At 42.2% G+C, this 15,243-nt stretch overlaps 2 protein-coding genes across 2 annotated transcripts in view; both read right to left on the bottom strand.

The window, feature by feature from the left end:
• LOC308659866 (solute carrier family 35 member F3-like) overlaps positions 1-2,776 on the bottom strand; it is a gene marked incomplete at both ends in the record, with an annotated part of 30,882 nt that extends 28,106 nt beyond the window's left edge. Inside the window, one exon of the mRNA XM_081313902.1 lies at positions 2,701-2,776. Within this exon, the coding sequence (XP_081170028.1) occupies positions 2,701-2,776 (76 nt within the window). The remainder of the gene's footprint in view (positions 1-2,700) is intronic.
• Positions 1-15,243, bottom strand: part of LOC308659865 (solute carrier family 35 member F3) — a gene marked incomplete at both ends in the record, with an annotated part of 206,359 nt that overhangs the window by 94,075 nt on the left and 97,041 nt on the right. The window lies entirely within an intron of this gene.

The raw sequence follows: 15,243 nt of genomic DNA, 5'->3' as shown, positions 1-15,243 counted from the left end.
CACCTTTAAGTGGGGTGATGTATAACTTTAATAAATAATAATAGTAATATAGCTTTTATAATAACAAAACACACAGAAAATACTGAGAAAAACAACTGTGTTCTATAGAACATATTCATTTATATGCAGTGCAGCAATGTCCTATTTAACTGTATCATAGACAATGCGTACCTGGATGTTCCATTACAGACAAGAGAATTTTAAAAGTGTTTCCAAAAGATAGTGTAAAATGTATTTTGAAGAATCCAAGACAGAGTACATTGGAAACATTATTTATCCTGGATCTGAAGTGAATATTTCATCCTTGGCTAGTTTCATTCTGGCAACAAACACAGGACAAAATAAAAAGAGTTCTAAAAAGCTATATTATGTGGGCCTAATCCTTGCAGGAGCCACAAAAACCATCCAAATATTAACAAAGTCTGCTTTGCCAGGTTTTCCCCAAATAGTCAGGGTACCTAATGGAGATAGAAATTAGATTTGCATAATAATATTTATATACGTGAGATGCAGTTATACATTCTAATTCCCAGTGATTATGGAAAACCCCATCTCTAAAAGCAGCAGTTGCATACCAGACTGCAGGAAATTCTTATCTTTTATGAACAAGATTAAAGCATATGAAAAGGTGTCGTAAGGCTCGGATGCATAATGCAAATCAGTGGAAAACATTTGACAGTCCCCATATCGCTAGTGCAAATAAAAATGACTTCATGAAGACAAAGGGAAGAACAACCAGTTGAAGTTGTTAACTTTTTGTCACATCTTCCTGCAAAAGCCATTCCACAATTTATGTTTGGCTTGGGCCAATTAATAAATAAGAAAGCAAGTGACAAGAATGCCTTGTAGTGCTAATCATTCCATACATATATTCAAATTCACCTTCTCACGCGTGGTTCTTCTGTATCCCACCCCCCACCGCAATAAAACACATATACGATCTGAAATGACACAAGAGGTGGAGGATGAAGTGGTGGCTATTATACATTCGATAGTATATATTTGCTTGATGAACCTAAATGATCACCCCTGGAAACAAGTGGAATCCTTCCAGAATAGCATAATTCTGTATAGTTCCATGTAGCAACAGAGATGGTTCAAAGCAGTAGATTCCTTCCCCAACCTAGCGCCCTCCAAATTACTCATGCTGGCTGACATTTGAGAGTTGTCCTGTAAATCTAGAAGGCAGCAGCACGACATATCTCTAAGTAAAATCAGCCCGGGGCGAAGCATCGCTTTTTCTACTTTTAATCCAAAGTCTTTCCTCTTCTGTTTTCCCTCATTTCTAGACGTCCAGCAAACACCACTGCTATTGATTTCCAAACACATTTATTTTCCCTCCCATTATGCCTTCTTTGTTCAACAACTGGTTTTTTTCCCCCTCACCTTGCCTTTTTCATAGCCATCCTATTCCCCCCCCACCTAGTTGTTTCTACCAACCACAAGTTGCAAAGTTCTTATTCTTTGTAATCCAGCACCACAACACCACAGCCTTCCTCGTCCCCATCCAACTCTCTCTCTCTCTCTCTCCCTCCCTCCCTCCCTCCCTCCCTCCCTCTCTCTCTCTCTCTCTCTCTCTCTCTCTCTCTCTCCCTCCCTCCCTCCCTCCGCCGGGCTGCTCCCCGGGCTGCCGGCTGCCTTTGGGGCATTCGGTTCAATCCAGTCGTTCCTCGAGTTCTCCCCGAAAGGCTGCTGCAGCCCAGCTTGATTTCCCGCCACCCTCCTCTAGGTCAAGGGCCGGCGGCGGTTGACCGTCCGAAGCGCCGCGAGTCTGGGCTGCCTCGGGTGGGCGGCCCGCCTCGGGTCCCGTCGACCGGGCAACGACCTCAGCGGGTCTTCCCAGAGCGCGTCGGTCCACATCCCCTCTTGAAGACGGCAGCGAGAGTTGGCGGGCCCCGAAGTTTTTTTCCAGAAGTCTTCCTCCTCCCCTCCCAAGAGCGAGAGCGGGAGACGGGGCCCACGGGGGGGGGACGGGGGGGCGAGAGAGAAGAGGCATCTCCCTGAGGAAGGCAGAGTTCTTCCCCGAGAGGCGCTTCCAAGTGGACACCCGCCAAATTACCTCATCCCTCTCCCCCCCCACAGCCCAATGCGGAGCCTTTCCCCGTCTTCCAAGCGAGCTGCCCTCCTCTAATGCGCCAGGTTCGCGCCACCCGTCTCCAGCTTGTTTATCCCAGAGAAGCCCCCGCGCTTGAAGAGAAGAACTTACGGCGGCGGGCCGGAGGGCGAAGGGCGGCCGGCTCGCTCACCTCCCTCCAGAGAGAGCGGGGCGAGCCAGACCAACCCCAGGAAAGGTGACTTTCACCTCCCCGGGACAGCCGAAGCCGCATTGGCGAAAGCTTCCCTTAAAGGGAACCAAGTCAAGCATGCCCTCATTGCCCCCCCCTCCCCACACCTCCTCCTCCTCCTTCGCCAAGAGGAGAAGTGGGGATGGCGGGGGGGGGGAAACTGCAGCAGGCAGCCCAGCAGCTCATCCGTCTTCCCCGGGGCAGCCTCTCTTTTCTTATACCACGCCCGCCCGGGGAACCAGAGCAGGTGCAGCCGGGTCTTCTCTCTCTCCCAAAGCGCTCCGAGCTTGCTTTCGCCGCCGCCGCCGCGGCGGGCCGCTCCCTTGCCGCTTGGCGACGGCAGCGGCTTTGCCGCCTCCCCAGAGGCGAAGGCAGAGCTTTCCGTCCCGAAAAACCCTGCCCGCTGGCGCGTTACCTTCCACTTTGGTGAGAGTAAGAACCGGGCTGTTGCAGGCGCTAAGAGGGGCTACCCTGGCCGAGTGTTTCTTCATGGTGAGCCCTTCTGCCAGTAAGAGCCCTTCCGCTGATCGCCTACATCCTGAAGCCGGTGGCGGCTGAGCGCTGGGCTCCCCTTCCCCGTTAAGAGACACCGGCCCGCCTTGCCGGCTGCCAGCCTCCTTCTCTCGCTCGCCCGCCCGCCCGCCCGCCCGCCTTCCGCTGCCCCTGCAGCTGTTCGCCGCCTCCTCGCCCGCACGCGCTCCCTCTGCTGCAAACAAAACGTCACGAGCCAATCCACGCCCCTTCGCCGGCGGCTGGCATCCTGGGGTCTTCCGTGGGAGCGAGGAAGCCCTCAACCCCCCCCCCCCCACACACACACACACTTTGACGGAGATGCCCGCCAGGGCTGGCAACCCACTTCCCCGCCGGACCAGAAAGAGAAGGCTGGGCTCTAAAAAGCCGTGGGGGGAGAGGGGTGGGGGCCCCCGCGAAGCTGAGATTTCGCCTCATCTGTCAACTCAGGAAGCTTTACGTTTCACAAGATCTCTGCAGTATATGAGTCATATTCGCTAAAGGTTATCCCGAAGGCAGGGATTGGCAAACTGCATTTTGAGGGCATATATCTATATCTATATCTATCTATATATCTCTATCTCTATCTCTATCTCTATCTCTATCTCTATCTCTATCTCTATCTCTATCTCTATCTCTATCTCTATCTCTATCTCTATCTCTATATCTATACATACATACATACATACATACATACATACATACATACATACATATATATATATATATATATAAATGTTATCCCTTTCTATCTCTATCTCTATCTCTATCTCTATCTCTATCTCTATCTCTATACATACATACATACATACATACATACATACATACATACATACATATATATATATATAAATGTTATCCCTTTTGGTGTTTTTTTTGCTTTGTTCTACTTCTAAAAATCATATAGCCATAGTACTGGAAAGAGCCAAGTGCTGACTCATACTCAATTCATAATCAACTCCTGTTCCCCCTTTTTTTTCTTTGCAATATTGTTATCAAGGCAGGTAACCCCCCCCCCACACACACACACAATTTCTGTGGCTCTGGTTCATTTTCCAAGCGAAGACCTTTGTGTTTGTCCCTCTTAAATTTAAGGGTGGTGTTTTCATAGCATTTGTTTAATGTAGGAAGATGTTTCTGGATTTCACAGCTGCCTTCCAGGATATTTGTTCTCTCACTTGTATCTGCTGAAAACCCTGTCTCAAATTCTGTTGAAAACTCAAATCATTAATAAAATGCTGATACATGTAAGACCCAGGACTCAACCATCCAGAACTTTCAGAATTCCTTCCTCCAATCTGATGAGGAATCATAGATGAACCCTTGTGTTTTTTTATTCTACCTTTGATTCTACTTACGTCTCAGCCAATCCAACCCACATTTAACCACTAGCTAATAAGGAGGCCATGGGGAATTGTCAAATGCTTTGCTGAAATTAAAACATATTAGATCCAAAAATGAGACAAGTTTGGCAATCAAGAGGCACTCTGGTGAGAGGGAAGACTAACCATGGACTCCTCCTCAAATCCTCCTACATTAGGCATGAACATGTTCCTGGTAACTGTTTTTGTGTGACGTGGCCTCATAAGTCTACAAATAAGGTGGCTTAAAATCATCCATAGCTGTTCCAGGCTTTAAGCAGAGTTTTTGCACTCTTTCCAACTTGCCTCTACGCAATCTGACATGCTTCGCTGACGATAATGGTTAACAATGCGGCCAGGGGCTTGGATCTGCTTGGCTCCAATTGGCCACTTGAGGCTGCTGTAGGGTTGCCTCCCACTCATTCAATCATTGTGCATACCTCCCATAGCTATTTTGCTTTGGGGTGCAGGAGGAATCATGCTTCTGCAAGGTGGCAGCACTCCTTTGAGGTAGCCTTGAGGAAGCTTTGAGAGAGCTCTGATTCTGCTTAAATCAGGAAAGAGAGCTGGATTCTACTAGCTGCGTCTTGCTGTAGGTTCTGTACTAGCAAGCATATTTCAGATTTTCCATTGGTTGCGAACAAACCATTTTTGGGTTACTTACTTTTTATTACGATGGAGAGGACACCCTTTTGCCTCTTCTTGCACAACTTGAGTTGCTGCTGATCACAGCCACTTGCTGCCAATCCCTAGTTTAGCATGAAACTCATTATCAGTCACTCCCTCCTACTTCACCCTATGCTCTGCTTCCATGCTTACAACCCAACAGGTAGGGATATAAAGTAATGTGAAAGAGAACACCTCCAGTGCTCCCCAGAATCCACGCTACAATCTATTAGCTAGTTGGGCTATTTATGAACACCAAACTAGCTCTTTTTTGAAAGGACATTAAATTCACGTAAAAAAAAAAGTCTAGCTGACAGGGTGATATCTATTACAGGGTAGAGTAGGAGGGAGTTTTATTGATGCACTGAAGGCGCACTACATGGCTTCACCCCATGCAGCCTCCTCTGAGCTATTTCTGAATACGGGAAATAGTTTTCAGAATTAACCCAGCAGACAGTTCACAGGCATGGTGCCCCTCTACACCCGCAAGTTGCTATTTTAGACTACTTGACAAGTGGCCAAACCCATCATTTAAAATACTCTATCACCTATGTTTTTCAAACTATCCCACTACACCTTAAAGAGAACAATTGATGATTGGTTTTCCTGGCAGCAGGCAGGACCAAAAATGAAGCCAGGAGAATGCACTTCCCTTGTCTTGCATTAAAACTGAATATTTGACGGTCTCATTATGGATGCAGAATAGGGACTGGCAATTGGACTAGCAGATTTGCCATGCTTTTCTGTGGCTCCAGAACAGATGGGCTGCATATTTATGCTGATGTCTGGCTACACCCTGTGAATTTTTGCTTCTTATTCTGAAGTTGTCAGGAAAAAAAAACCCTTTCTGCTGTTCTTGGAATTCTTTTTACTAAGTTTTAGAAGTCTCTTAGCTCATTCTGAACTTTATCTTTCCTAAAACCAGCCCTGCAGGTCCATGCTATCTATATCTTCTCACCTCCCATATACAGCTTCTTTTGCTTCTAGATCTTTATCATGCTTCTTAAGCTGTCATGTTGGCTTCTGCTAAAAGCTACATTCCAGCACTGCAGAATTCCTTATATATCTCCTGCTTCTGATCATCATTCTTTTCCAATGGGCTTCCCATTTGTTGGAAAGACATCCTTATTAAAGTTTGTTTACTTCTTCTGCCAGATCCTTTTGTGGCACCTCTTTTATTGCATCTGATAAATCTTCATCTTCTATCCTTAGTTACTCCCTGCATCCTTTGATTCCCCCCCCCTTCAAGTTCCATTATAAACTGTAAATGCTGCAGATATATACTCTATACTGGGTTATTTTTCAAGCAGAAATACTAATATGCTACACACATCGAGGGTCGCAACTGAAGAGTCCCACCCACGTATCTTCAGTTCTGTTTCTTAAGACACTATTAATACTACAGAAAGCTACCTGACCTTATATAAACAAGCCCTTAAAACCTGGCTGCTCCCCAGATCTTGGCTAGAGTGGGGGGCAGACCACCTATATGAAGATTAGCCTGTTAGAGTCTGTGTTATTTTTTACAGGCATTTTTTTATTTTGCTTGATATTACTTTGTTTTAAATTGCCTTGCATTCGGAGTTGTGATAGAATTGGATAACCCAAGATCAATCAATCAACCAATCTGTCAAATATTTTTGTTACCTCTGTTCATGGATTTTCCTAAAAAAAAAAAACCTTAAGAAGAAGCCAACCTTTTTTCCCTTCCCAGTACAAGATCTTGATTAATCTCCAATGCTATGGGACTCTCTGAATTTACTCCTTTTTCCTGGGCAGTCCTAGGGGAATTGGCAAAGTTTGAGGGCTTTTAATTGCCCCCCAAACTCCAGGAAATAAACCATAAGAAAACCCTGACTCAACCTATTTTATTTACTAAACAGTAAAAGGCTATCACAGTGATTACTGGAAGGAAGTTAATGAAAAATAATAATTAGGGAAATTAGATTTACAGTTAGATTTACAGTTACTTTGGCTGTGTGCCTAAACCTGACTTTCACAACCTGAGGCTCCATGGTTCATTCATATATTTTAAAAAATATGAATTAACTAAATGTAATGTATAACGAAGATAAGCATTCAAAAGCTCACTACAGGCCATAGCTTCATTAAAATCAAATAGTCATCAGGGCTTTCCTAAATGTGATGACAGTTAGGCCAACTTTCTGGGCATTATGTTCCAAAATACAGGGGCTTGGTGTTATTCCCCAAAATGACTGGTCTCAACCAAACCCTTTGGATCTCCAGTGGGGGAGGCCTTCCAAATAGGTTTTCTCTCTGTGACTGATCCTTACTTGACAAGGTGGTCCATGATATATCCCAGTGCTTTACAGGTACTAACCAGCACTTTTATATATTAGCTATACACACTTCAAAATTATCGTCTTTTTCAATTTTATTAACATCAGGTTTTGAACAGTGAATTTCATAATCTACCATACAGAATCTTATTGACTTGCCTCTCCATCAATATGAAGCCAGTTCAACAGCTGAGAGTTGAGAAATGTCACTAAAATCACCCTTGGGCTCTGGCACACACGCATTCTTCCCCAAAGTGTGTAACCCTAACCTTATTGGCAGTCAGTGTAGCAATTGGACTAGAAGACCTGAAGATTAGACTAGAAGACATCCAAGGTATCTTCCAACCCTAATATTCTATGTTCTTCTGTGCCTTCAAGGCAACGACACGTAGCATGTGATGCAGCAGACCAACCATTTGATAATCATGATGTGAATTACTATTGTGGAAGCCTACTGGTGATGGTTTTCATAATGCCTACTCAGCATAGCAAGCTGGCACCAGCTTGGGGAAGACTGACTTAATGTATATCTCCAAAAATAGTATATCTTTTAACCCTTCTTAGATATTTTAGAAAAAAAAATACTTTTATCATAATTGTGATTTTCTTGTTCTATTTCCTGATCTATGATTGAATAAAATTGATTGATTGATTGAAGTATACCTCCTCACGAGAAACTTCAAATTAGTATTTTTATTTTTTAGGAAGTACAAATTGTATACAAATTGTCTAGCAGTGTGGCTATGTCAGGTTTTTTTGTTTTTGTTTTTGCAAAACACAAAGTTTTTCATTTGCAGGTATCAGGCAAAGTTCAGTAGAAATCTGAACTGCCTCATTATCACACTGTCTTAGAGCAGACTTATTTTAGTGCTATCAAAGTGAGAATGAGCTGTTCAGAGTCTAGTGATTTCCATCCTCCAGGAATGTTAAGAGGACAAATATCTTCTTCCGAAAATTCTTCTGATAATTATTTATTATCATCAGCTTTTGAACAGTGAATTTCATGATCTAGAATATATCTTTTTCTCCTGGGAACTATTTTATTGTTAAACTAATCCCAAGATCTATCTGTCTTGAGAATGAACTATTCCCTAAACATTTTATTTTCTTTATTCTCAAGAACATATCAATATTGTTATTCATTTGGTTCTATTTCATTTTGGTTTATGGCATCCTTTTCCCATTTTTCTCTTGTAGTCTCTATTTTACTAAGCTTCACCCAGCCATTTGTTGGCCAACCTAAACGTTTTCCTAGCTCCACCTTTCATGTTCATAATATTTGGAAAAAATACAGTATGCCTTTCTTCAATAACTTCTGCAAGTTATCCTTTAGTCATGACATTAGTCAGCAAAATCTCATTTTCAAATGTACTATCCCCTGGCCATCTCTGGCTAATACTTTCCATTTGTTCTTATATCTAGATAATAAAGGAGTATCTTCTTCCATATAAATATACCTTAATTTACACATTTTACAGAATCTCTGTTGTTTAAATAAAATTAGGTTTGCCACTGTTATAGAAAAGTTATATTTTATGGAATATATTTTATAGTTACAGAAATGAATTTGATTATATAATATTTTCAAGCAGCAAATCTTCTGAAGATCTGTAACTTACAGTCATTCTTCCATGCACAAAGGCATTGCTGAACTCCTTTTTTATATTTTACTTCCAAGTGGCAGTTAAAGGTTCAAGAACTAATTAGTTAGGTCTAGAACAAGGGCCAAAAAGAACCATCAGGAGATAATCTTTGGTCTTTTTTTTTGTAAGAGACATGCCAATACTTTCTGGAGCTTAAATGAAGCAATAAAATATTTTATATTTTCCTTTAAAACATTTCTTAAGCTTCTAAAAACAGTAACTCAGTATGGCTTATAGTATAAGCAAACAGCCAAAGTTGTGAAAACTGAAGGAAATTCTAAAGAGTATATAGAGCCCACCTTTGCTTAAACAATCATAGCAGAGATATACAGATATTATATTGTGTTATGCCCTCGTATGTGGGGTTTTATGTTGATTTTACCATCAGCACCAACCTTGCAAGGTAGAGAAATTTCCATATTTTTATACTGTGGATATCATGTGTATACAAGTTTACTCCTAACTTAATTTACCCCCAGACTAACTACTTAAAATGTAAACAACCAGGAGGAGTCCAGTAGCACCTTTTTCAACTAACATAAACATCTGTGGTGCATCTGATGAAATGAGCTGCAACTCATGAAAGAATGTCTCGTAATAAAATCTATTAGAAAATGTGCTGCCAGGTTCCTCCTGATTTTGTTTCTACCACAGACTAACATGGTTTTCCGCCTATTATGTTTACAGAAAATGTATTAATCAATTTTATAAAAAGATATATCAAACAAGAGACAGTGATTTATTTGTGTTCCCCAAGTACACAGATTGAGACACAAAATAGTCTACTCCACTGAAGGAGAAAATAAACTACATAAAAATATTTTACAAAAAAGACCCCCTCCCCCCAAAAAATAATTGGTTCACCATCTTGGAGTTATTTTTATGTTTAAATTATTTGCAGAGTTTACAGGTAGTCCCCACAACTGAAGCCCAAATTTCTATTGCTAAGCAAAACTACTGTTAAATGAGTTTTATGCACCATTTTATGATCTTTCTTGCCACAATTGTTAAGTGAATCACTGCAGAAGTTAAGCAAAACTGGTTTTCTTATTGAGTTTGCTTGTCAAAAGGTCACAAAAGGTACTAACATGATCCCGGGACTCGGCAGCTGTCATAAATACATACATGTCTGTGGCCAAGAATTTTGATTACATGACCATGGGTATGCCTCAGTGTTTGTAAGTGTGAAAAGTGGTCATAAGTCACTTTTTTCACTGTTGTTGTACTTAGAATGGTCACTAAATGAATGATCTTAAGTCGAAGACTATCTGTATTTGTTTATTGGATTCCAGATATTTTTATTCACATTTTAACTGGTATCCTATAGAGGAAAGACCAATCAGGGTGAGAACAATTCTGAGCCCACGTAACCTGGATGGACTACACTGTCTCACTCTCTGATGTTTCTTAACTTACTAATCCAGCCTTTCAAAGCATTATTTTTCACATAATATGCATGAATTCTATGTAGCTTGTTGCCAAAAATGGTTCTTATAGCCAGAGCACCACTGGAATCAGTCAGAACAAAGATAAAGTGTATAGTTGACTGCCTTCCAGTTTAGATACAGTCATATTTTAGCAGATATAATTGCTGAGATAATTGTGATTCCATTAAGTGTTTGGCTTTTCTCTGAGGAAAAATGGTTTGTTATGTTTGAACAACAAAATAGGAAAGTAGCAGGCTACTGTTTTTTTCCTGTGTAAGTAAATGAGGTCTAGAGGCAGTTTTGCATTAAACAAGCTTAATAGTTTCATTTAACTGGCTCTCTCCTTGTTCCCCTGATAGCTAGAGATTTTTTAACAACAGCTAAAAAAGTTAAAAACAGCAAAAGAATGAAGTGGAGCTTCAGCCAACACATCAGAGAGGTTGGAGTTGGTCAGAAAATAAATTTCCAGGACTTCTCTTTTATGCCTGCAGTAACTGAATGTGTTGCCATTACCAAATCAGTATATGTTCACAATGATGGAAGAAAAACACCATTGTGAATGTATACTGATCATCCCATAAATGTAGATGAAATACACAAATGTCTGGAGGAAAGGATTTAAATCTCCCTTTCCATAAACCCTTCAGGAGAAACTCTGAGATAAACTCTGCAGAGAAATGATATTCCTTGACATGAATTTGGATGACTGCTGTTTTTCCAGCTGTGGCACTGAGGTAATAGCAGCAAAATAAATGCTCGTGAGAAAGAAGAGCAGGCTGCAAAGTTGGCTACTCTTTGTGTAGAATAGGTTTGCACACACACATACACAAAAGACCTAGGAAACTAAAGATCCAAAGAGGAAACTGTATAAGCTCAAGCATAATACAAACAATAACTTTCCAATAGTCCCCAATTTATGTCAGCAATTGGGTCCAGAAGCAATGCAGTCCTAAAGCACATCTACATTGCTAAGAGACACCAGTCCCTGCAGTCCTAGTGGCTATAACTCTGAGGACTGATTTCAATGCCATCATAACTTCAAAGGATTGCTGAACCCATAGTCTTAAGTTGTTGTTCCCTGTAGGGACTGCTTAGAGCAGAGGTCTTCAAACCTGGCCCTTTTATGACTTGTGGACTTCAACTCCCAGAATTCCTCAGCCAGCATGCCTAGCTGAGGAATTCTGGGAGTTGAAGTCCACAAGCCATAAAAGGGCCAAGTTTGAAGACCCCTGGCTTAAACACATAGACCTGCTTTTCACTGTCTTCCATAAGCAATGTGGACATTCTTCTGGGTATACACATATACAACGTGGATTTTGTCACCATAGCAGTGACTCTTAGAATTCTAGTTTACAGTCTCATCTTTGAAGAACAAACTTAATTTATATAAGCTGAAGTAATCCATTAACCATTGACAGTAGCTCTTACTTCAGACTGTTAAGAAATATGGACATACTGCATCACTTGGACATAAAGGACTTGTAAAAACAAAATATTATTTATTTTATGCTAAATAAGACAATGTAACACAGTATTCTAGGTAGCATTTGCCATATGCTTAGTTAAAGGTAAAGGTAAAGGTTCCCCCGCACATGCGTGCTAGTCGTTTCCAACTCTAGGGGCCGGTGCTCATCTCTGTTTCAAAGCCAAAGAGCCAGCGCTTGTCCAAGGACGTGTCCATGGTCATGTGGCCGGCATGACTAGACGCCAAAGGCGCATGGAACGCTGTTACCTTCCCACCGTAGTGGTCCCTATTTTTTCTACTTGCATTTTTATGTGCTTTCGAACTGCTAGGTTGGCAGAAGCTGGGACGAGTAACAGGCACTCACTCTGTTACGCGGCACTTGGGATTCGACCCGCCAAACTGCTGACCTTCTGATCGACAAGCTCAGCATCCTAACCCACTGAGCCACCGCGTCCCTATGCTTAGTTAGGTTAATACTTTTACTAAGGACAATCTTTCTTTCTGAAAATAAGTATATATTTTATTCCCATTCTCTTGGTTATGAAAAAGAAGTTTTATGCCTTCAAATAGTATTCCTTCAAGTCAACTTAAGTTGCTTCTCAATACAGAGTATTAATTTAGGGGAGAAGGTCCATGGGTGAGCGATAGGACACATGTTTTATCTGCAGATGATGCTCTGGCAGAAGGCAGCGAATGAAAGATTTTGTTAATTCACTCTGAATGAACTATTATTTAATAAAACACTATGCTATAATCTTTATGTTTTTAATTATATGTATTATGCACACATCTTATATATATAGCAAATTCGCACTGCAAAATCTACTTCACAAAATGTAGGTGTAGATGTAAACAGATGTTCAGAAACAAAAAATTTCTGTTTCTTAACTCAGGTAATATCAGCCACATGTCAGGTAATAGAAGTCAGATGTCCTTTTGAGTTTCGCATAATCAAATCCCATGGTACAATTTGATGTAAATTTCTCATATTTTAGGGAAATATGGTATCGAAATATGAAGTTTTCAGTGGCAGGAAGCTTTTCATAACTTTCAACTGGAATCTGCCTTCCTGTCATACAAATCCATTGTTTTGTACCCTGCAGTCTTGAACAGGCAACTCTTGCAATTCTTTTATGTGACATCTTTTCAGCCAAGATCATTTCTACTCTTCTTCTTTTTTTCAAGGCTAAACATTCCCACATCTTTCAGTGTTACTTCTTAAGATTTAAGGATCACTTTATGACAAGAAAAGTTATAAAACATAATGAAATTTTTGTGTTCTTATTGTTTATGCAAATAGCTGCCCACTGGCCCTTTTTAAAGTGACCCATTTTCTCTTGGGATTGGAAGGGCTGCCTCTGAGGAATACCCTAGGCCAGGGCTTTTCAACCTTTTCAGAGATTGTACCACTTTTAGGATATGGCAATATTCAAGTACTACCAGTCGCTTAGCACGTGGGCATGGCCTGCTCGATGCCACTCACTGGACACAGCTGACTTGAGACAGCTGGGTCAGAATGGAACAAGTCGCTAACTCGATGGGGGGACAATTCAGTGCCCCACAAACTCCTTGCCTCCCCAACCTGCTAGCAGCCAAGCGCATGCACACATGCACACATGCACACACACGCACACACACCGCATTCCAGGTTTGGGGACTTTTATCCACAGAGGAAGGAGAGGGCCTTCTCTGCAAGCCCAGGCATGACTGGCAATTTGCTAGCTCAGATGTGGATACAAGTCTCCAAGCTTGGAATGTTTGTTTGTGTGTGTGTGTGGATTGCACGCTAAAGAGGTGTTCTTTACCCAATCCCAGACATCGTTGGTGTTTCCCTGTCCAACGCCCCCTCCCGGCAAAGCAGAAGGTGGACGACGTTTGCAGGACGTTTCCTCCAAGTCCAACTTCTGTCTTGACAGATCTCTGGAGAGCAAGAGGCGGCGGCAGGGGAACAGCGCTCCCGGGACCTGCACAAGGAAGGCTGACCCTTTCCAATCATGCGTGGTAAGGATGCTGGCTTGTTGGGGCAACCTTCCCTCACACAGCTCCCCTGCCACCCCCTCCTCCTCTCCAGAGATCTGCAGGGGAGACAGAGATCTGGAGGGCAAGGTGCAGCCTACATATTGGCCACTTCTACTTCTCCAAACCCCCCTCGATTAAACATACATTATATATAAATTAAAACACAGCCAAAAAGAAAACATAGTTAAACCACTAATCACAGCTCTTCACATATTTTCTGGAAAAACCACCTTTATTGATGTTAGGAAGGAAGAGCAAACCTTATTGAGGAACTCTTAACAGGAAGGGAGTTGAAGACCCCAAAAGGTCTTGTTCTTTCTAATCTGCCTTCCCTTTGAGCCTTTGGTTCTCAATATCTTATTATTATGTATTTAAGAAGAAAATCAAAGGCCTCCAGAGCTCAGGATACTCACTTTAAAATCAGAACCCAGAAAAATTTAGTTAATCCACAATACCACCCTATGAATAATGAAGATAATCTTTGGGCCCTGAGAGCATGCAGGTGTCCAGTCAAAATATTAGTGGCACACCTGTCAGCAACTGGAAGTGCATGAGTCCGTGTACTTCCCTTCCCTGTCTCACAACTCAATCCGTACATCCTTTAATTTTCAGGCACACATTTTTCTCATAAGCTCCTTAAAACCCCCCACAATGTATACTAATAAATAGCAAGAAAAATAAATCTAGCATTCCTGAATTCTTTCCCCAAGGGGGAAAGGAAAGTTCACAGCCTGCAGGTTGCTAGCAAAGTTGTCAAAGAACATTATTATTGCTGCTAAAGGCAAGAATAAATAACAAATCGATTTTGCAGCTCTCTCCTGTTACTACATCCTCTTACCTCCAGGATTGCACAAGGGGCTAGGCTAAAATCCAGTCGAGTAGCTTGCAGGCAGGTGTTCAGTACAGACCTTGTCAATGTGATTTTAGTAGCCCAGGAAGGGATAGGAAAACCTGAGGAAAACTTTGCAATCAATAAACCATGGTGGACTCCGCTTGTTTTGCCCTATTTTGATTCTCTTCCCCAGTAGCAGCCCATGGACTTTAGAACTGCATGACCACAAAGATAAGAGGCCTTCAGCCTCCCAATCCCTGCTTAAAGAGGGATTTGCATTTCGGCAGGGTCAGGCCATATACCCCCAATCAAAGGAAAAACCTGAATCCAGTGGGCCAGAAGGCAGCCCAGCCACTGTGCCCCTCTGTTTCCTTCTCCTCACCCCTTGGGCATAGACACAGTCGCTGCTCTTTGCCATAGCTGGGGCGGGACTTGCAAGTACCTCCATCCTGCACTGTGGCACACCCCTGGCTCCAGCTGGCTCTCCCACAGGCCTGTGCTGCATTGCCACCGCTTCAGCTTATCCCCCACGCTACACTTTTACACTTTTTTTACACATTTTTTTTTACAGGTGCTTTTCAACCCATCATAAGTGTACAAACTGCCAAGTGCCGAAGTACCACCAGTGGTACGTGTACCACTGGTTGAAAAGCCCTGCTCTAGGCCTTGCTCAGATTTTCTCTTGACTTGAACTCTGATTGAACAGATTTGCTTGATTTGCCTGAGACACAGACT

Source organism: Vipera berus, assembly GCF_964194415.1.
Source record: "Vipera berus genome assembly, chromosome: 1".
NCBI classification, from domain to species: domain Eukaryota; kingdom Metazoa; phylum Chordata; class Lepidosauria; order Squamata; family Viperidae; genus Vipera; species Vipera berus.
The sequence above is the reverse complement of the archived record's forward strand: the minus strand, read 5'-3'. Positions and strand labels throughout refer to the sequence as shown.